At 40.7% G+C, this 21,839-nt stretch overlaps 3 protein-coding genes across 6 annotated transcripts; 2 read left to right on the plus strand and 1 right to left on the minus strand.

Annotated features, from left to right (window-relative positions):
* Positions 1-131: 131 nt before the first annotated feature.
* Positions 132-9,814, plus strand: cd151 (CD151 molecule). Of its 3 annotated transcripts, none has more exons than XM_036149014.1 (9): positions 132-331; positions 1,165-1,249; positions 3,307-3,498; positions 4,112-4,186; positions 5,804-5,824; positions 7,857-7,961; positions 8,095-8,250; positions 9,305-9,396; positions 9,480-9,814. In XM_036149014.1, exons 2-9 carry the CDS (start codon positions 1,166-1,168, stop codon positions 9,484-9,486), a joined length of 732 nt encoding a protein of 243 aa, XP_036004907.1. In that variant the 5' UTR covers positions 132-331; position 1,165; the 3' UTR covers positions 9,487-9,814. The 3 variants fall into 3 exon arrangements, with proteins under 3 accessions (XP_036004907.1, XP_036004905.1, XP_012720706.2); XM_012865252.3 differs by having other exon boundaries at positions 137-331; positions 9,305-9,391; XM_036149012.1 differs by lacking the exon at positions 5,804-5,824 and having other exon boundaries at positions 136-331; positions 9,305-9,391.
* A 366-nt stretch (positions 9,815-10,180) lies between these two features.
* gatd1 (glutamine amidotransferase like class 1 domain containing 1) lies at positions 10,181-12,956 on the plus strand. The gene is made up of 7 exons (XM_012865242.3): positions 10,181-10,324; positions 10,481-10,557; positions 12,080-12,185; positions 12,285-12,392; positions 12,476-12,567; positions 12,652-12,745; positions 12,822-12,956. The coding sequence occupies exons 1-7, from the start codon at positions 10,276-10,278 to the stop codon at positions 12,935-12,937; spliced, it is 642 nt and encodes a 213-aa protein (XP_012720696.1). The 5' UTR covers positions 10,181-10,275; the 3' UTR covers positions 12,938-12,956.
* Positions 12,957-14,462: 1,506 nt separating this feature from the next.
* On the minus strand, positions 14,463-21,799 carry chid1 (chitinase domain containing 1). 2 transcript variants are annotated; one of them, XM_012865228.3, is made up of 12 exons: positions 21,390-21,799; positions 21,111-21,254; positions 18,415-18,547; positions 18,286-18,330; positions 18,091-18,197; positions 17,934-17,995; positions 17,761-17,850; positions 17,547-17,648; positions 17,265-17,414; positions 15,003-15,083; positions 14,869-14,908; positions 14,463-14,773 (listed from the first exon to the last, which is right to left on the minus strand). In XM_012865228.3, the coding sequence occupies exons 1-12, from the start codon at positions 21,495-21,497 to the stop codon at positions 14,675-14,677; spliced, it is 1,161 nt and encodes a 386-aa protein (XP_012720682.2). In that variant the 5' UTR covers positions 21,498-21,799; the 3' UTR covers positions 14,463-14,674. The 2 variants fall into 2 exon arrangements, with proteins under 2 accessions (XP_012720682.2, XP_012720674.2); XM_012865220.3 differs by having other exon boundaries at positions 14,869-14,911.
* Between the last annotated feature and the right edge of the window lie 40 nt (positions 21,800-21,839).

Raw genomic sequence — 21,839 nt, forward strand, 5'->3', positions numbered from 1 at the left:
TTTTTATAAAAAAAAAAAAAAATTGGTGTGTTTTTTTTTTTTGTTATTCACTACACATGTCAGAGTCTCACAGCATTGTAAAGCCCGTGTGAATATGTAGCCAGACGGGGGCAGACAAGTCCTCTGTGTGCGGGCCTCGGAGGGGGCGAGTTGTCTGTGAGGCCAAAAGAGGAGGACAGACGCCGGTGTAGGAGGCTGTGAGCGTCAATTGAAAACTTACAGTGTTGCAGTTCTGCTTCAGCAGCAGCAAGGCGGTCACGGCAGGGCTAGGTGGGATCCACTCGTTACCCTGAGAGTCGTCATCCCTCTGGGCCACATCGTCTCAACTCAGGTAGGGCCTTTTTTTTTTTTCTCTCAACCAAGACGGACAGCAGCATTTTCCATTACACAATAGGTTAAAAATAACCTCAAGGTTGTCTAATATTTTTTTTAGGGTTTACTGTGAACTGAAATATATGTATTTTCTGGAAACCCCTTCTGTTTTGATGAGCTTATCCATAAGATAAATCTAAACATAAATGCAAAATTTAACTTTTTTTAAGTCCAAGCTTAGAGAAGTTCAGTTTTTTTAAAGAGGAACTTTTTCATCTTCCAGTCAAAAGTTCAACATATCAGGTGTAGAGTAAGGGGGTCGGCTTACTCAGATGGGGAACATACTACAGTCTGCTGGCTGACATGTGACACAAGTCGTTAAGTATGTTTTCCCCACAACATATTTGATTTCATGTCGGAGCGCTTTCCGTGCCCTCTGCCTTGTGCCAGCTTTTTTTTTTTTTTTCTCAGTCTATGCTTTTAGGCAAAGGGAATAAACTCACGCTGTCAGATAAGTTCATTAAAGCCAGAGCCGTGCTTTAACTCACATCACCTTCACCCTGCAAAGGTGGAAGTACAGCTGGCTGAAAGAGGAAATTACTGAAATGCATTCAGGCCACAGCGAACTGCTTTTAATCAGACCCAGAGCTCGGGGTGTTTTTTTTTGGCTTTACCCTGACACCATGCAAGTTTCTCTGATAATCTTATCTCCAGTAAAAGAGCTGAGCTTGAGGCGTGACCTGAATTCAGAGCTTCTTCTCTCCTCTCTCTGAGCTGTCGGGATCTTTAGGATTCGGTAGAGATTACTGCGCTTCTGAAGTTTACAGGCTGATAACGCTGTTGTTTTTTCAGAATGGAAGCTCGGCGTGAGAAGAAAAAAAACTGCGGGACAATTTGCCTGAAGTACCTGCTTTTTCTCTTCAACATTTGTTTCTGGGTAAGTTTGCAAAAGAGAGACGGTCATAAATAAAGAAATCCGTGTATGAATATGTGTTCGACTGAAGTCCATCCTCCCGTCTGCACTGCAAAAACGGATCTAAAAATAAGTAAAATGTTCTTAAAATTAGTGTTTTTGTCCTAGATTTGAGCAGGTAAATAAGATTATCTGCCAATGGAATAGTATTTTGACCCCTAAAATAAGATAATTAGACATCCTGCACTTGAAATAAGATAGTGGAGATGAGCTGTTCCTATTTTAAGTGCAAAAGTCTTATTCCATTGGCAGATCATCTTATTAACCTGCTCAAATCAAGGACAGATAAACTCATTTTAAGAAAATATTACTAATTTTTAGTTCCGTTTTTGCAGTGTGATCTCCCGCTTATGCGAGATCGGATCTTGAGGATAGCGGGTCAAACCCAGACATCTCCGTATCCAATCGACACCGTCCAGCTTATTTTGGGGGATCCGAGAGCAATCCAAGGCCAGAGGGGGAAAATATTCCCTCCTGAGGTTTCTGGGCTTGCCTCGTGATCTCGTCCCAGTGGGACACGCCAGGAGGACCTTCGAAGAGATGTGTCCCGAACGGAGGCACCCTGATTAAATGCCAGAACCACTTCAGTTTACTCCACTTGTCATGGAGCAGCAGCTCTACTTCCTCCTCCCATCTGGATGATGGAGCTCCTCACCCAATCTGAGCCAAATTCACTTCAGCCCTTTGTATCCTGGATCTTAGTCTTTTGGTCATGATCCAGATTTCCATAACCAGTGGTGAGAGCTGGAACGATTACAGACTGGTTAATCGACAACGTTGCTTTTTTTGCCTGTACCACAAAAGCAGCACCTCCGTATCTTCTGGGAAGGCCTGACTCAATGTGTCCTCCCACTCTATCTAACCATCACTGATAAAAAAAAAAGGCACCAAGACGCTTAAACTCCTCTGCTTGTGGCAGAGACTGACCCCTGAGCTGGATGGAGCAATCCAATCTGGTTAAAATCCATAATCTGAGGTAGAGGAGCTGCGTTTAATCCCCTCTGTGCCCCTTAGAAAAAAATCACCTTAAAGTGGAGGATGTGTGCAGGTACCCATATGATCTTGTAGGCTATGATGTGTGAGGCTTTACCCATTGTAGGGTCTGTCGTAGCCTTAAAGGAAATATTATAATAATTTTGGTTCAAGGCTCTCAATTGTAGATGGCAGGTCAAATAGGTAGTCCTTACCTGGTATAGGAGGACTGGGGCACCGTCGTAGGGCCAGGCTGTGAGATGGATGGAGCCCAAAAAAGGAAGGAAATAATACACGAGCCACATGGTTTTATTTAGATTTCATGACGTACAAATATATACATATATACATATATATATATATATATATATATATATATATATATATATATATATATATATATATATATATAGCTACTTTAATATAATAAAGTTTTTTTCCTAAAATCTGGGAGGTGGGGGAGTTCGGGTATCATTTAAATTTTATTCTTCTATTGCATTTTTTTTCTATTCATTACTTTTTTTCCCTTTTTCCGCTTAAAGGAAAGGAATTTCTGTGTCACAATCACAAATCCACTGACAGTCATATTCGGTAAACTACACTGTTATTGAGAAGTTTATTTATTTTAGTTGCTCCAATCACCAAGAGCAGCATTATATAGATTAATTACACACAGACTGGTGTTTTCAAGCCGTTGATGTTAAGTATGCTGATGTTCTGCTTTAAGTAATGAAAACATGACATTTAAGATAAGTGTATTACACCAGACCAAAAAAAAAAAAAAAAGTTAAACTGTAACATAGAAATGTAGATCAATTAAAGGTGGTTACTTTCAAAAGCTACGTTTAATCTGACAAATGACCCACAAAGGCTAATTTATTGATTGTGACTCCACATGTTTAGATGCATCTTGTAGCAAAACCAAATTCAGCGGAGCTCTTTTGGGATTAACTGTGAGTTCGTGAGGTGTTGTGCGGTTTGCATGAGCGAAGTTACATCTGCTTAAAGTTATGTGGTGCATTCTTGACATCTGGCACGTTGTGTCTCAGCTGGCTGGAGGGGCCGTGCTGGCGGTGGGGGTGTGGACTCTGGTGGATAAGAGCGACTACATCAGTTTACTGAACTCCAGCTTCTACTCAGCCTCCGCCTACATCCTGATTGCTGCTGGAGCCATTGTGATCGTGACTGGGCTGATCGGATGCTGCGGCACTCTGAAGGAGAAGAGGAGCCTCTTGATTGTGGTAAAGCTTTGGGTTCTACAAAACACTTAATAAAAAAAAAAAACACCCAGTGTTGCTTAGATTCTTTAACATACATGCATTCACGAGTCTGAGAAGTGTGAGTTGAAAGGCAATTCTTGGTGACCTTCTGTCCGGTCTGCTTCCATTCAGGGCAGCCCGATATGTGAGGCATGCCTGTCACGTATAACAGATAAAGTCACGCAGAGTGTGTCTTTAAGAGTTTAGATTTAGAGCTTGGCTCATGGCAGAAGAATGAGGGGCATCACAGGCGGCTGCTCGGGGCACCAGAGAGAGAGAGAGAGAGGGTGGGGGGCAGACAGTGTGAGGATACAATTCAAAAGCAAATCCGCACAAACTGTGTCATGTCATGTCTATTTTTATATCCCCTTGGACCGCTGCCTCTTTACAGTGTTTCCTTCGCTTACTCCTGTTGATTAATTTAGTAGAATTGTTCGTTTTTCGTTCATCCACTTTAGTTGCAACTTTAATAAAAAATCTAAAGCTTCCCTTAAACCCCATTGAGCCTTTAAATCTATTGAAGTGACATAAGGTTTAGGATGCTTGAGTCTGACTTGTTTTAACTCGTGTAACGTCACTCATGTCTGTTCTGTAGTATCTGGTGTTACTGCTGTGCATTTTCCTGCTGGAAATCACCGCTGGAGTCCTGGCTTACGTCAACTACAAGGAGGTGAGGTTTTGTGTCTTTATATAAGCGCGTCACAAGTGGTGTTCAGTCAATCTGCCATCATGTTCAACTCACATACAGTGCTGTGAAAACCTTTGCAGATTTATTCCGTTTTTTTCTGTCTTGCCAGACTGGATTTCATTCATTTTATTACCAACCAGAAATAATCTGAATAAATGCAAAACGCAGTTTTTAAAGGATGATTTTCATTATCAAGGGGAAAAAAGGGTAACCAAACCAGTCCGAATTTTTTTTTTTTTAATATCTCCTGAATATAAGAACGGGTTGTGCCATCATGGGTGGCAACAACAGCCACCAAGTGTTTTCAAAAACTGCCAGTGTGTCTTTTCCTTCACTGTGGACGACTTATTTTATTTCATTTTTTATTTTTTCTATTTCACCCACATTTAAGGGACTTGTGTAATTACTTTTGAGCTGTTCATATGTGGGATGCAGGTGTGCTTCAGCCACCGTCCAGCTGCACAACCCAACTGCGTTTGAGCTTAAGGTCATGAAATGATGATTTGTGACTGTCCGCACGTGTTCCTCTAGGATTTTCTGCTAGAGAATAGAATATCGGTTCTGGCATTTCATCCTGGTCCTGAAGAAGCAAAGTCCAGAGCATCACACAGCTGGTATTAAGTTATTTTTATGAACTGCTGTGTTAGTTCTACTGTACCAAGACAAGACAACAAGACACACAGCTTCCAAAAAGCACCATTTATGTCTTGTCAATCAAAAGGATAGTTTGCTAAAGTTGTGGGGGATAGTTGAGATGTTTTTATTGTTTGTTTGCTTGTTTTTTTGGTTTATGTGTCCTTTTTGGGCACCCGTGGATTTGGACTTCTCTTGTGTATTTCGTTTTTGTTCAGTCTCTTTCTTTTTTATGAATCATACTAATCCCAACAGAGGCAACTGGTGTCAGCAGTGTTGTAGATGTCTCTCTGGGATCTTTTCTGACCTTCTGCATGAGTCGTTGTTGTCCTCTTGGAGTAAATCTGTTTACTCCTGGGAAGATGCGCTACAGTTCCATGTTTTCTCAATTTTTGTACAATTGTTCTCCATGGTGCCCTACATTTTTAGAAATCATATATATTTGAATTTCTTTAGATCAGGACATGGTATTTCCTTTTTTTAAAGCGTGTAGCCTACTTCTTGGCTGACAGGTTTTGTTTAAGGGATTTTTGATTCTATATGTGTTGCAGTAATCAGACTATTTTTGGCGAGTGAAGTAGAGCCAAAAACATCTGGTCGGTCACGAGGAATTTATGATTTAACATGCGGGGATACTTTAACTCAGGTTATTTTTGTTTGAGGTTATATATATTTGTTTGATCATCTGAAACATTCAAGTGTGATGGCACTGTGCAAATACTAGAACCTGCTTATCAACTGTTTGAAAAGCTCAATAAAGGTTAGATTTGGTTTAGCGTGAATTGGAATCACTTCGCCTGACCCATTTTGAACTTTGTTGCTTGCTTTTTATTGTTAACACCTTACTACCATCAATGACTGAACTGCTGTAGATATCGACACCGCATGCTTTCATTTTTATTTCTCTTGTTTTTGCTATTCTTCTCACACCTCTCTTTCTTCCCCCCCCCCATTTCATCGCTGCAGTGTTTCCCTTTCTGCCACCAGGTAATCCTTTGCCAGGTGTTTTTCTGTTTTTGCATCTGTTTTCCCTACTAGTTCATGTACAGTTTTTACTTTAAAGCTGAAAAGCACTCCTAATGGGAATACATTTCCATTGTTTTGGAGTTTAATGAGAAATTTGAAGTAGGCTCCTTGTTGTTTCAGGTTGAACTGAACACAGTCAATTCAAACTTAACCACATGGGTGCACAAGTTTGAATTTATAGGAGATGTTCACAAATACACACAGTCCTAATTATTACACACAGGCTCATATATATATATATATATATATATATATATATATATATATATATATATATATAATGTCGCCAGTCTATCGCAGGGCAACACAGAGACAAACGGGGCAAACAACAATTCTTGCACACACTCACACCTAAGGACAATTTATCGAAGCCAATTAACCTAACAGTCATGTTTTTTGACTGTGTGCTTAAACTGGACAGTACTAATTCCCTATTCTGACTTGCATCCTGGAAAGGTTGTAAGCTCCCTGGTTAGAATCCCACAGACTGCCACTCTAGGTCCCTGAGCAAGACCCTTATTCCCAGAGAGCTCCCTGGGAGTTGCTCCCTGAGGGATGGATTAAATGCAGACGACAAATTTCATTGGAGCATCCATTTTCCATCACGCTTATCCCTTGTGGGGTCGCAAGGAGTGCTGGTGCCTATCTCCAGCTATCAATGGACGAGAGGCCCTGGACAGGTCGCCAGTCTATCACAGGGCAACACAGAGACAGACAGGACAAACAACCATTCATGCACACAGTCACATCTAAGGAATCTAGAGAGGCCATTTAACCTAATAGTCATGGGTACCAGGAGAGAAACCCACACATGCACAGTGAGAACATGCAAACTCCATGCAGAAAGACCCAGGGTTGGACCTCTTGCTGCATGCAGCCTTGACAGCTGAAGTGTTCGAATAGCAACATCCTGATTTCTCCAAACGTCCTTCTTATACTTTTGGCCAAATTGCTCAATAAGTGGCTTCTCTTTTCCAGTTTATAGCTTAAAACACTAGTTTATAAATGGACGAAGAAGGCTGATAATAAATTTCTTGAATGATTCCAACCTCTTGGACCCCTGAAATTGTAAATGTAGAAAATCGCACAAACTCTGATGCAGTCCTGGGAATAGGGCTCGGTACGGAGACAAATGCTGCATCTTTAGAGGCAGTGGAGGCAGCCGGGACACTGGCCATCTGCCTGCCTCCGCGCTGAATGTAGCGCACGATTTTCTCCATCAGCATGGCATTTCTGATACAGGCAGATAATAAACCTGAGCGAATGAGACAGACCTTGGCATCGCTGCAGATGCACAACAGACACAGGTTGCAACTTTCCGTCAAACCGGGTCTTCCTCGTGTCCTCAGACTCATACAAGCTCTGCCCAAAGCCAACAAGTGCTTATTTGAGCCATTCTTAAAAGCACGGTAAATGGCATGAAATCCTCCAATTCTGAAAAAAGTGGATAGATATTCAAACCAAATCGTTTGAACTTGTTGATTTCCACACAAAAAAAGTAGTTGAAGTGGAGCTTTATAATTCAGGCAAATATTCATGGGGAGGTAGGTGCATATTTGAGCCAGCGTGTGTGATTTTTTTGTTTTTATTATTTCACATAATAGTCAGAAATTCAGACTTGTTCACCATATTTTCATCTTCAAAATTGTTGCACAACAGTTCAAGTTTATTTCAAAGAGTCCAAAATTCATTTGAGATTCATGTCCAAGATGAGTGAATATAAAACGTCTGATCAGAAAACTGTTTTTCTCTTTGCACTTTGTGGAGCAAGACGATGTTTTAACTCAACAGATTAATTTAAAAATCCCTCTGCTGAATCAGGAGTTCAGAAAAATCTGTGGGAATGTGTTCTGACTTATGTGTGTGGGCATTGCTCAGGTAGACTGGAATGTCACAAGGGAGGAACGAAACCTGACCGCATGCTATTTTTATTTAAAGGAAGAGCATCTTATTTCTTTACTTCCTGCACTAAAGTGTTTCTCCTGACCCACAGCTGGATCGTGAGCTCAGACAGAACCTAAAGTTAACCATGCAGCAGAAATACCAGCAGCCAGGCCAAGAGAGCATCACACAGTCTGTTGACAAGCTACAACAAGAGGTGTGAACATTTGTTTCTTTTTTTAATGGTTGCAAAAACCAGGTCAGATTAAATCAATATGAGAGGAGCAAAGTAACTATCCTTATTAGTTAAAGATGAATTCTCGTCCTCTTTGTTTGTTCCTCCCGCTCAGTTTAAATGTTGTGGAAGTCAGAACTTCTCCGACTGGACAGACAGTGAGTGGATCCAGAACGCACAAAACCAGCAGCTCGTTCCCGACAGCTGCTGTAAAACTCCCAGTGATCTCTGCGGTCGCAGAGATCACCCGTCCAACATCTACAGGGTGGAGGTACAGTGCCTTGCAAAATAGTCATAGCCCTTTACCATTTTACAATGTTTACATGTAAAGAAAGTGTTTGATTTATGTTATACGTTTGAGCGATACACATTAGTAAAAATGATACATGGTTTTAACAGATCTTTTTAAATAAAGTATAACATTTGTGTATTTGTCTCCAGCTCCCCCAGGTCAATACTCTGTAGAGCTGCTTTACATTGCAGATACAGCTGCAAACCTGATGGGGTGTGTCTTTACCACCTTTTTACATCTAGAGACAGAAACAATTGAGATTTTTCTTCTTTGCTAAACAACTCAAGCTAAATTAGATTGGATGGAGAGTGTCTTGAACATTGACTTTTCAATTCTTGCCACAGAATCAACAGTTGGATTTAGGTCTGGACTTTGACTGGGCTAATTTAACACACAAATATATTTTGATCTAACCATCCTTGATCCCAGTCTGAAATCTCTTTAAGCGTCTAATAGGTTTTCTTCCTGGATTGTTCTGTATTCAGCTCCGTTCATCTTCCCGCCAGATGGGACGGGCGTCTATGTCCCGGCGGAAGGAAAAACAGAACATGATGCTGCCATTACGGTTCGCAGTAGGGGTGGGGGGTGTTCACGTTAGGATACGTTGTTAGCCTAGTTTTGACACATATGACCAGGTCTTCTTCCACGTGTTTGCTGTGTTCAAAGGCGGGTAGACCCAATAAATAAATAAAAAACTTAAGACGGAAAATGTATTTGATTAAAAAAAAGCTACTTAAGTACCAAGTTGTAATGTTTAATGGGATGTAATTTGTAAAAATAATCTAATCATACAGTCAAAACATTTAATAATGTGCATTTCCTGATACTCAGAATAAAAAATTAAACAATTAGTAAAGAAAATAAATAAAGCACATCATTAGGAAATAACTTGGGGCAGAGGAAACACACATTTCCAAATCTGTATTTTCTACAACATAAAACCTTTAAAATGAAGACTTAGAGTAGGTAAAGTAGACATGTTAGAACAGTGAAAAGTTTGACCTTTATTTCATTCTTTTTCATTTCAACCCAGGGAGGATGCATTGAGAAACTGGAGGATTTCATCCAAAGCCAGTTATATATTCTCGGGGCAGTGGGTATTGGGATTGCATTTCTACAGGTAAAGTGAGGAAAATACTGATGAGTATCCACAACCTTTGACATGTGAAAGAGGAACTAACACGTCCAATACTTCTGCTTCCTTCCAGCTCGTAGGGATGATGTTCACCTGCTGCCTTTGTCGAAACCTGAAGGAAGATGTGTACTGATGTTGGAACCCCTTTAGTGTCACATTCTTGACTGTTTAACCTTTGTCTGAATGATGTAAACACCCAACATTTTGCACAGTGTTGCTGTAAAGTTGGGACTTTAAATTACGACAACAGTGACAAACACTACAGACTTTACAATGCTGCTGGACAGCACCAATCTCTTCTCTTTTTTTTCCCCCCAGAGAAAACTCTACTCATCTTTCATTTTATGAGGAAGCGTGATGTGCAAATAAACTTCTACACAAAATAAAACACGCAAGAGAATTGAGAAACATATAAATGCTGTTGATGTTTAAACGGTGGTGTGTTCATGTACAAGGAATTCGGTATGGATGCCTATCTAGTCCATCATGCTAAAACAAATTATTTTATTATTGTGACTTTGCCAGCTCTTCTATCTTTGTGTCTCATCATTATGCCTCAGCTGTTTCATAATGATGTTTTAGTTTCTCATAATGTATAATGTTAAATATACTGTCATATTATAGAAAACAACGCTATTATTATTATTATTATTGTTGTAGTAATAATTCTAGTGGTTTTTTATTTAAAACAAGAATAATGTGTATTCATGTGAACTTGTTTTATTTCAAAGCAAATAAAATTGGATTTTTGTCTGTGTTTAAAGCTTTTATTTTGAAATTGATTTACCGGATGTTGTTGTCAGCTGACCTGACTTCCTCATACATTCGTGCTGGTGCATTTGATCATCTTGGGGTAGAAAAATTATAACATGTCTGCGAAACCGACCTGCTTGATAGTGGCCAGCGCGTCTCCTCAAGGTGAGTCCGCTGCAGCTGCCGCGGCTCGGTGTCAGGTCCAAACCATTTACGCAGCGCTGACCCAACGCCATGATCCACGGCTAAATTAAGAGTGTGAGGTTGCAGAGGGTCGTTGTCCTCCTGAAGTGTTAACACTGCTGTGTTTTATTCGCTCAGGGGTCTCGGCCAAGTCTTTTCTGCAGTGCTTCAGTCTTTGCAGCACCGCCTTCAACCTGCAGACCGCCACACCAGGGGTAAGGAGAAGGAATGGATGAGGCCACGCAGATGAATGAGTGCAAACGCCCAATGACGTCCTTGACGTTGGTGTGGTGACGTCCTGAAATCAGATGGAAGCCCAGCTGATTGCAATGCATTGCAACAACAGTATCAGGGTGGAAAAAGCCCCACTTCTGACAGGAAGAGGCCTCCTCCAGCAGATCCCAGCTGAGTGTGAGCAGCCATCAGGGAGGGATGAGGAAAGCAGAGCAGAAACACGCAAATAACACAGAAGCACTGGCCCAGGATAACTTTCTATGTTACAGAAACATTTATTTGCTCCATCTAGGAGAGAAACCCAAGCTGAACATGTAAGCTCTGGTCTGGTAGAAACGTGCATGCCATGAAAAGCAAAGTGCATATAGTTACTGCCAGGCAGCTCCTTCAGATGCTCTGTCCCGGACAAACACAGAGACACTGAGCCAAGGGTATCGTCTTCAGAAAGACGAAGATGTCCCAGCTAAATAAACACAGGTGTAACTTCTGTGAAAAGAACGATTGTTAGAGGGATACTCATTTTAATGGCAGCAGTACCTGGAGATAACAGGGAATTAGACGGTGGTAGAAGAAGAACTGCAAGAACAGTAATTTTTAAAATCATCTTCATATGTTCCAATGAAAATTGTTCTCTCTGCATTTAACCCAGTGTGGCAGTCTGTGGGATTCAGGGAGCTTGCAACCTTTCCAGGATGCAAGCTCCCTGCTGTAACCACTGGGCCCACCACTCCGCAGTGGTCAGTATGTCCTCCTGCAGCCTACGCCCATAGCAACTGAACTAGTTATTACAGGATAGCGAAGGCCACGCTAACTATAAAGTGTAGCAACAAGGATTCTCTCTTTAAGGTTAGATAGGTATGATTTAATTCCCTAATTTTCTGCTGGATCCAAACCTACTGTATCAAAAAATCTGTAGCAAATATTTATTATGTGCCACAGTCCTAAGAAAGAAAACACTAACTGTCAGAATAGGGAATTAGTACTGTGCAATTAAAGCCTCGTCCCAACCCTAAAGGCTCTTTGATATGGGTAGTTGATCTAAAGTCACAAGAAAATGACAGGATTACGAGATAATTCCTAACGATGCATCAAGCCAAATGTCCATCACCAGATTGTTAGAAAACTGTGTCAAAGAAAATGTCTTTGTTCATGTGTTTATAGAGCAAATAAATGTTTTTTGTTTCTTCAGTTTTGATCCATTTATTCAACGAGGAAATAAAATCCGATTTTTTTATATTTGACCTGCTGATCAGAAAAAGTAAAGAGAAAGTTTTGCAGTTCTCCAGTTGCGTGATATCCTGTTTCTGGGATTAAAATGTTGACCAGGGGTGGACTGCAGACATCAGAGGTTCATGCAAACTAACTTTAAGATGCAGCCTAATTCTCTTGCCCCCAACCATTCACCTCATGCTGTCTGTCCTGTATGTGGGACCATGTGACGCTAGTACTTTGTAATGTTTAGTTTTCAAGGTTTTCTTTTTGTTTTTGTTTTTGTAACTAAAGGGGAAGACGATAGACTTCGTGGGAGTGGATGAAAGCACAGCCAGATGGGTACAGGACTTTAACGTGAAGTCTTATGCAACACCAGCCAAACTGGAATCTATAGATGGTGAGAAGAGTTCATTTCACAGTCCATAAACTATTTTTACGTCTGCTTCCATTAGATGGACCCTGCTCCGTTACATTTTTGTTTTTTTCCCCCTCCAAGGTGCCAGATACCAGGCGCTGCTCATCCCAGACTGCCCCGGAGCGCCCAATGACCTGGCGCACAGCGGCTCCATGCACCGGATTCTCACACAGTTCATCTCCCAGCAAAGTGAGTTCCAGACGTACGTTGAAATCTGGTCCAACAGCCTCGGTCCATGCTGTATTTTTTTCCCTTTTCTCCCACTTGAGCAGAGCCCGTGTGCGCTGTTGGACAGGGAGTGTCGGCGCTGTGCTGTGCCACCGAGGGCCAGAGGTGGATTTTCGGTGGTTACAGCTTAACAGGGGTCAGTGCTCTCTTACAGGGGCATTATTTACTCAGGGGGATGGCACGTACACAACCTACCTAATAATCGATGTCTTCCTCAAAGCCGTCTGTGTTTGAACTGGTGCGTCAGCCCGACTTCGCCAACCTTCCTCTTATTGTGGAGGATTTTGTGAAGGACAGCGGCGGGTCTTACACAGGTGAGCAGATACGCCACACAGACACCTGATGGTGGTTTCCCCCAAACCCGCGTAACGTCTGTCTCCGTTTCCCCAGCGAGTCAAGAAGACGCCGTGCACGTGGTTGTCGACAGGCACCTAATAACGGGACAGAATCTGCAGTCGACGTCGCTGGCTGTGAATAATCTCATCCTGCTTTGTAATGCCAAATAAAGGTCACCCTGTGTCTGGATCTGTGTGTTTATCTTGGAACAAATCATTGAAGACGCTGGGATCAGCTGCAAACACAGGCACCATTACTTGTCATACTGGTAGGCAAAAAAAAAAAAAAAAAAGACTTTAGCCTTGCTACAATACAACCAGAAAGTATTCACACTTTTCCATCTCTTTCACATTTGTGGATTTAACTGGTTTGAAGTTTTTTTTGCCCTTAGTAATCAAAACAGTACTAAATAACAGCTTTTGGAGGATAAAACATGTTAATCCAGCATTCCTTAATTATTCAGCCCCATTATATTGAAGCATCTTTGGCTATAATCCCAACCTCAAGTCTTCTTGGAGTTATCTTTGCAACGTTGACCCCTTCATTGTTTGCCTTCATCTACAGAATATTCCTGCATTGATCTGTCCAGTCTGACAGTTTGGGTGGGCTGAGTCAGTAGACCGCCATGTTTAGGTTTCTCCAGCAATGTTCAGTTAAAGTTGAGGTTCTGGCTGGGACCTTGCCCCAGCTTTAGTTATCTCGGCTGTGTATTTTGGGTTGTTTTTTCTGTTGGAAGCTGAATTTTCGCTGTAGTCTGATGTCCAGACCGCTCTGGAGCATGTTCTCTTTAAAAGGAACCTGCCTGCTGTCTTCTTACCTCATACGCAGACTACTCAGTTTGTGTCCTAGAATAAACCAACCCTAAAGCATGACGCCGACACCACCGTGCTTAATAGCCACCTACTGAGCAGTGCTCCCTTTATATTGAAGAATTATGGTTTAAGTTCAAGCCAAAACGGTCTCTCATTTTCATCAGCTAATTTTGTCTTTTCTGATCTGAAAGTCTCCACGTTGTTTTTTTTACACATTTCTAGCCGGCTGTCCCGTGTCTTTTAACCAGGAGGTGCATCTGTAAAGGCCTGTTTGGTGGACTGTGTTGACAATGGTTGAACTGGATGTGTCGATCCACAAGGTGACAACTTAGTCCTAAATGGGTTCTTCTTGGTCACCTCTGTGACCGACGCCCTCCTTCCCACATTATTCATTTTGGTCAGCCATTCCTAGCGGCTCCATTTCACAGGGCTGTTTGGGTCATTCAATGTCTCCCTACGCCAGATTTTTGGCACAATCTGGTATTGGAGGTCCAAAGAAAAAAAAACTTTTAACTTCTTTGATTGGTTTGCTCTCTGCTTTCCTTCACCAACTGTGACCTGAGGGACAGTTGAGCTCCACTTCAATCCTCAGTGGAAATCAGAAGCACCTGAGCTCAGTTTTACATGCCTCAAAGTGGATGATTTTTTTAAAATGTTATTAGTAAATTTACTAATGGTTGAAAGCATGTTTTCACAGAATATTTTTGCTTAAACCTTTAAATGTTTTTTTTGGAATAGGTCAGTAACACATTGTGTAAGAAGTGAAGGGGTGTGAAAACTTTCCCAGGACACTATAGTAGTTCAAATCTTGATCTCCATGCGTCACGCTTCTGAACTCTACAAATCACTAAATCATGAATGAAACAAACCTGGAGAACCGACATTTGCTTCAAGAGCTTTTTCTTTCAGACAACGAATTATCTCCATTCTCTGACAGAGAACAAGTCCACATTTTCATCATCCTCCACCCTGCCCATTATTTTTCAGACTTTATATTTCTGTCCTGTGCTTTTCTTCTCAGTTCAAAGAGGGGGGAAAAAAATGCACACCGCAAAAACAACATTTCACCATTTCCTTTATCAAAAAGTCCAACGCTTATAGGAGATCGTAGAAATAATCCAGTCCTTGTCCCATTTCCCATAAAGAAATTCCTGTTCCCAGTTCGGCAGCCAAAGAAATCCTCATGTGGATTGACTGCAAAAAAAGAAATAAATATATTTGACATTTCTTTACTGTTGCAAAAAATATAATTCAAACTAATTTGCAGTAAAAGAAAAAAAAAGGTTTACCTTGAGTGAAGGATAGTATACCACATGCTTTACAGCAGTGCTTCTGGGGAGAAGGGAAGAGCATTTATTTAGAAAAGCCCATCAAAAGTTGGACTTTTCCTAGCAACTTTTTTCTGCTTTGTTAAAAGCGGTACCTTTTGTAACTGAAGTAATGCTCTGCAGAGTATTCATCCCAGAGAATCTTTGGTCTGTGTTCTCGCAAGATCTCAATGTACCTACAGAGAACAGCAGGGAAATAAAGTGTTAGCACTCTGCAAAGTTTTCTTCATACTCACGCTGCATTAGATTGGTCGCGGAAGTACGAACGTTGATCTGCGAATCATTTTAAAGTTGAGTTGAGAGCGATCTGGTGTCACGGCTTACAAATAGTTTATGATCAGACTGCTTAATATTAGCAATACAAATGGGCAAAAAACATACAGTGGATATAAAATAAATAAAAAATAAAGTGTGCGCACCTCTTAAAATGTCACTAAGACCATAAGAAATAATCCTAGAACTTTTTACACCGTTAATGTAAAATGTATCCTGTGTTATTCAGCTGAATAAACAATTAAAATCTGTTAGGAGGAAAAGGCTGTAATAGGCTTGTCATTCTAACACCCTAAAATAATTTGAAGCACTTTATTCAGCTCTACCATAGTCATCTTGAGTTCAGAGCTACAATTAATTAAATAGCTGATGTATATTTTCTCCATAACTGAGGATCAGTAGGTCAGTACAGGTTGTTTTCTACATGTGACTACAATCCCTGGTTCTTTACATTTTCAGGGCAATTAATATATCAAAGAAGGAGCAACATTGAAAGAAGCCTTTCCTTTCAAAGAAAACATCCAGGCCTTTTTAAACTCTTAAAAACAGACAAATATGCGGCACAATTTGAAATAATCTGATATTATCTAGCATTAATTCCAAAAACAGGTTTGGCACAAAAATAACAAACTGACCACAGATATATATGGTCGTTGCTGTATTATGCTCTGGAGTTACTTTTCTTCAATGGAGCTAAACCTTATTTCAAGATGGATGAATTCATGAAGAGATCTTAAAAAAAAAACAAAAAAAAAAAAAAAAAAAAAAAAAAAAAAAAAAAAAAAAAAACACTCAGCTTTGACTGAAAACCATAAAAGCTGCTTGTAAACTGAGAGGGGATTATGTTTTTTAAGCACCGTTTTAAGTCTGAACATGAATAGACTGCATGAAGAGGGCTGTGGACAAGTAATGTCCTCCAGATCTCATAGATTTGGGGATTTTTTGCCAGGTAGTGTGACCAAATGTTGTCAAGTGATTATTTGAAGAGCTGAATGACGCCTGCCAATAAAGACTCTATGCAAACCGGCAACCCTCCAGTCACAGGATGAACCCCCCTAGCTCTTTGCTCCACAGTCGCCCTATATTCATTTAACATTATGCTCACTTATGCCACCAGGTTTGGTACATTTTTCCCCCCCATAGTTATATTTTTCCATTAACAGTTTTACTTTTCAGTAAATTTACACAGGATGGTAAAAAAGGTAGAAAAGGTTATGAAATGGTTCATAAAACCTGCCATTCTAACAGGGGCGTGTAAACTTTATCTGTATTGCACTTCTCGTGTTCACAAGTACAATCTGCACAGACCCTGTATCCACGACTGGTTTAACCATCCGAAGAAGTTATTTGTCTTTAGTACATTATACTGGTTTTGTTTAATAGTCTCCTCCCAATATTTGCTTTTCCCCAAATCTAAGCAAGCTCAAAGTTAACAACACACTTGGGGTTGGGCCTTATTGAAGTCACTGGGCACTAAAATCTTTTGAAAAATGTTTTATTTTAGATCTGCCACTTTGTTTTCTGTCAGGATTTTGGTTCCTGAAGCACAGATCCCATCCCCCGCCCATGCCTTGTGAATTTTCTGCTAGTTTCTCAATGGGCCTTACTACCCGGGCCTCTCAACGCTGCGGCCGTCGCATTCGCACATTTTTCCTTCCACTCAACAACGCGGGGATTACAGCAAACCTCTTACCTCTTTAGCAATTACGTTTTGCAGTTTACTCTCACTGTGGAGGGGTCTTGATGACCCTTTACTGGACAAGTATTAAGTGCATATACTATACATGGCTCTCCACCCCATTGCCCAGACATTTATGTTTCCATTAGCTGTATTCCATCATTAATTTTAAGAGACGTAAAAGCCTACAAAGTGAGTAATGACGCTAAAATCCATCTAAAAAGCGTAACATCCCTCATGCTATGTGTTAACTTTAGTGAGGGAGATGCAAAAGAAGAAGCATTAGGGATTTGGAAACAAGTCATTTCTCTGGTTTTGCAGCATCGGGTAAACTCTGAAGGAATTCTCTAGGACTGGAACCAGCTAATTTAACAAGTACAGCCATCCACCTCTGCGTCGAGCTCACCTCCCACCCAGGACCGGCTCTGTCCCGTGGCTCGAGAAGTCAAGGCCGTACAGATTGACTCCAAGCAGGATCTTTTGTCTCCACTGAGTGTTCGGTGCCAGCTGCAGAACACAGTCTTTGACCCAGGGCAGGGGCGAGCTTGGGCCCGATCTGTTGGAATAATAATAATAATAATAATAATAATAATAATAATAATAATAAGTAATTTCATAAAAGAAAAAGGTTAATTTTCTTGATGTTCTCTGTCACATTTAAGAAAAACCCTCTCATCCATGACCTCACCTGGGTCCACTGGTGTAGTCGTAAGTCATGAGGCTGAATCCGTCAACCACCGGGGCCAACTCCTCAAACTCCTCCCTGCCAAACATCCCTGGCTGCCCTGTACTGATAATTACAGGAAAAACAGTTTTTTTTTCTTCTTTAGCATGAAACATTTCAAGGTTTTATTTGTTGTTTTGCATGAAAATAGTTGTTGGATATAGAGAATGATATTCACCTTGTCACAGCTGGGGGAATAACTAGTACGCAGTCTAACTTTTTAGCTTTTAAAGTCTCACATATGTGTTTCACCAAGTGAACAAGCTCCCTGTTAAGAAAGGAGATTAAAAGAAATGTTTGATTTTTTTATTAACCCCAAAGCCAAAACGTATTCTCAAGAGAATAACTCACTTTCTTTTGTTTCCGCCCAACTGACTCCAAAGCTCCAGGGTAAATCCGTTGAATCCTTCAGTCTGAAAGGCCACAAAGTTCCCATCAGACTGACGGGCGTCGGGCGAACGTGACAACGTTTCATGGGAGTTAAAGGAAAACCTCATCCACTTATTACCTTTGCAACATCCACCAGTTCACCTGACAGCTCCTCGATTTCATCTTCACTCCCGAACACGCTCACGTAATCCTGGTAGGACCAGCCGTCAAATAGCACTCGGGGCACTGGGAATAAAACGCAGTGGAAACAATGATGCAAACCTCTGATCTACATCCACAGCAACAGATCACAGCAGGGATGACGTCTACTCACCCATCCTGACCTTTTTGTTTGACTTGCGTACAGCTTTGACCCAGCCTAGGGAGAGAAAAAATGGGTTATTTTGCTGTAAGCAACTCAGAGGTTTCAGCTTTGAGCGTGTCAACGAGGCGGATTATCTACCAGCGTCGTGGTCGTGGAGTCCCGTAACGTCAAACGTGCCAGGAGCTCGTCGGCGGAGCTGAAGCCAAACCGGAGACACCGACGACAGCTTGGGGCCAAACTGCTTGGCAATATCGTAGCCGTGGGGATTCCACTGCAGGGTAGAGACGTCAAGAGAAGACAGGTCAGATGAAAAGGAATAAGGGGGGGGGGGGGGGGGGGGGAGTTTGATTACTTTCATGTCAACATGCCTTATTAGTATCTGTTTATATAAAATAAATGTTTTTTCCCCCTTTGTTGATTAGTAAGGTTTACAGAAATTTTCCATCTCCCAATTTATTGACAATAATGGTGGCCAAAATCTTTGGGATGGAAAAATCTTGGGTTTTTTTTTGTTTATTTTTATTTTATTATACAAACTTTACTGCTTTATTGTTAGATTTTTTTTTTGTGACAACAGATTTTCCTCCGGTGAAGTTCAGTTATAAATATTTAATGTGTCATAAAGGCTTCTCTTAAAAATCTAAGTTAATGCAAAGCATCTGTTTTGTTGCATTAACTTTTCCTTTTTAAATGTATTTATTTATTTATTTTACATTTTTCTGGGCGTCTGGAAATCACTTTCAGGGCTAAATCCCTGCTAAAGGTGACCCAGTCTTGTTTTTTTTTTTAGGGTTCATTTGCTAGAGAACAAACCACAGGTTCTAATCAGGAGTAAGATCCGGGGAGTTTCCTGAAGATCAACCAAAAGCTCCAATGTTTTGGTTCCTGAGCCATTGAGAAATCTCTGTCTTACAATGCCCGTCCCAAGGTAACCTCTCAATTTTAACAAAGCAAACAGTTAAGACCTTTAGTGGATAATTACAGCATTGATGATTAATGTCTTCATTGAGAGAAAAGGAGGAGCCAAAGTCAAATTCCTTGTTTGTGTGCACAAACTAGGCAAATAAAGCTTATTCTAATTATGTTTCATCAGAGATTGGGAATGTATAGCAACCGCGTAGCCCTTAAAAAAAAAAAAAAAAAAAAAAAGATAGGGGAAAGAAAAAGCTTACATTTTCTAGCATGCATAAAGATTAGCCCCTGTAACAACAGAAGAAAGTTTTGAGGTCTGATGAGTCCATATTTACATTGCAGCAGAGTAATGGGTGAATCACGACAAGAAGGAAGGCGCATAAAGTCATGCACAGCATTCTTCATCACTGAAATGTGAAATGTTTGATCATTGAACAGAGTTTTTCTTGCAGGATGTTCATCACTCTTTTTAAAAGACATAATGAGTGAGTCCACTCCTTTAGATGGACTCAGTATAATTTATTGACAAAAAAAAAAAAACACAGGAATCATGGTAGGTTTCACATCTTCTCTCTCATCCTTTGCGGTCCAATTCTGGTAACTTGCTGTTGAATGTTAGTTTATAATAGCTGTTTTTTTTTTTTATTGACAACAAGTGGATTCTTTGCAGCTCTTCCTGACCCCAGACTGTTGTAAAGAATTAGCCACCCTCCCAGTCCTTTACTCTGGAGATGCGCTCTTCTTTTATTAATGACTTCTTAAGAAAGGAAAGACTCTTGAGGCAAAAACTATACTTTAACACTTTTAACCTAAACAAGCCAGAGAAACGGTACAGCTTCAGTACTGGACTCTCATATTGATCTCGATGCGGGAAAAAAGGTAAAATGAGGAGGTGACAGCTCTGAATGATCATTTACGTCAGCATTATATAGAAACGAGAATATACACTGCCATGCAAGGGAGTGTACCCATATGACATCAGTGTTCCTCGCATGGCATTGATGGAGAACGCCTCACCACATTCTGAACATGACCAAGCTGACCCATTTTCATTAATCCGTCAATTTTGTCCAATCTAAGTATGTCAGTCTCTGACGTCCACAAGTGTCAGTGAGTTATCTGTTATTTTCCCAGTGACTGCTTTCTGCAGCTCCAGCGTCTGTATTCTCATACTCTCCAACACTGCTGACACTGGTCTGCGCCTCAATGAATGACTAAAATGTGCAACCCCTCCAGGAACCTCTCTTCTTTACGTACTTCACGATTTGCTAAACTGTTTCTTCTTGCAATCACTTTGCCCGTGAATCCCTTGTTTAAATCCATGGTAATGATGGCAGCACGTGTTTCTTTGGTCAACAAATGTAAAATCATTTTGAGCAGCATTACTTTTTTTTTTTTAAAAAGGAGCTGTTCTGCTCTTCTAATCCACTCAGAATAACAGGATGATATCAACTGATGTGTCCTGTTAAATCAAGCCCTGCCAGGATCATTGAAATGACGGTAGAGAAAAAAAAAAAAAAAAAAGAGCACATATGATCAAGTTATTTTTCATTAACTTTGCCATTAAATACATTTCATCAAATAAGTCCTAAAACAAAAACTAATTTAATAAACTGTCTCAATAAAAACAAGTTGATGAAAACAAGATTTCAAAACATCTGGCTTCCCCTGTACCCATGCCAGCCTTTTTTATTTCCAGACATCTCCTTGTTAAAACACTATAAAGAACCTGAATTACCTTGATTGACTTTTGCACTATAATTCTTAGCAATAATTTGAGAGATGCTAATAATACCAAGTCAGAGTCAATTTGTCAAGATTGCATGAGTGGTCAACAACCTGATTCCTTCATGGCCGCAGTAACAAAGAAGAAAATGTTTGAACGCTAAGCAGAGAGACCTGTGGTTTAAATACAGACTTACAGGCGTGATGTATCCCAGCACTGGTCCTTCAAATGTCTTCTTGACGTGAGCACAGTATCTCTTTTCTTCCTTCACTATGTCCTTCCACTGCACATCTGCCACAACAAGGCCTCTGTCCAGCACAGACAATTCAGCTGGAGAGCTCTAAAAAAATGGAAGAAAGAAAGCAACACGTCTCGGCTTTGTGCAAAAGCTTTAAGTATTTGCACTTGCACAGATAAAAAAAACAAAAGGGAGGAGTCCAAATAATTCACAGGTAGAGACTAGCTGCCACCTTACCTGAGCTTCAACTGTCTGCACCTTCCTTGCATCCGTTTTAGAGAGAGTGGCACCGGCCAGCCAGCATAAAGAGCTGGCATAGAGCAGAAATGGCAACGAAGACTTCATTTTTAATATATATAAAAAAAAGATTCAGGCAATAACTATCTGACTCGGCTTTGTCAGTGCAAGTGCAAGTGCAAGTGCTTCCCTACTTCCTTCCTTCCTATCTGCCACAGATGGAGCAGATTATAAACCAGCATGTCCTGTGACGTCACGCGAGACAGCTACCGCGAACGCTGCGGTCAAACACCACCCTATGAAGAAAAAGAACAATAAACACGAATATATGACTTAAAATAGACTGTCGCTGAGTGAAAACTTAGCTCAACGTGTTATACGAGCGTCACCGCGGTAAGGAAACTTCCGCGTTGGGCGCTTTTCAAAATAAAGGGTCTGAGCAAGCGCAAG

Source organism: Fundulus heteroclitus, chromosome 2, assembly GCF_011125445.2.
Source record: "Fundulus heteroclitus isolate FHET01 chromosome 2, MU-UCD_Fhet_4.1, whole genome shotgun sequence".
NCBI classification, from domain to species: Eukaryota; Metazoa; Chordata; class Actinopteri; order Cyprinodontiformes; family Fundulidae; genus Fundulus; species Fundulus heteroclitus.

Excerpts from the sequence above, each read along its gene's own strand:
- cd151 (XM_012865252.3), top strand. The coding sequence starts at position 1,166 with ATGGAAGCTCGGCGTGAGAAGAAAAAAAACTGCGGGACAATTTGCCTG. Across the intron at positions 5,825-7,856 it reads GTTTCCCTTTCTGCCACCAG|CTGGATCGTGAGCTCAGACA; the intron begins GTAATCCTTTGC and ends CCTGACCCACAG. Across the intron at positions 8,251-9,304 it reads CCAACATCTACAGGGTGGAG|GGAGGATGCATTGAGAAACT; the intron begins GTACAGTGCCTT and ends ATTTCAACCCAG.
- gatd1 (XM_012865242.3), top strand. The coding sequence starts at position 10,276 with ATGTCTGCGAAACCGACCTGCTTGATAGTGGCCAGCGCGTCTCCTCAA. Across the intron at positions 12,393-12,475 it reads ACAGTTCATCTCCCAGCAAA|AGCCCGTGTGCGCTGTTGGA; the intron begins GTGAGTTCCAGA and ends CCACTTGAGCAG. Across the intron at positions 12,746-12,821 it reads CAGCGGCGGGTCTTACACAG|CGAGTCAAGAAGACGCCGTG; the intron begins GTGAGCAGATAC and ends CCGTTTCCCCAG.
- chid1 (XM_012865220.3), bottom strand. The coding sequence starts at position 21,497 with ATGAAGTCTTCGTTGCCATTTCTGCTCTATGCCAGCTCTTTATGCTGG. Across the intron at positions 18,198-18,285 it reads AAACAAAAAGGTCAGGATGG|TGCCCCGAGTGCTATTTGAC; the intron begins GTGAGTAGACGT and ends TTTTATTCCCAG. Across the intron at positions 14,912-15,002 it reads CATTACTTCAGTTACAAAAG|AAGCACTGCTGTAAAGCATG; the intron begins GTACCGCTTTTA and ends CCTTCTCCCCAG.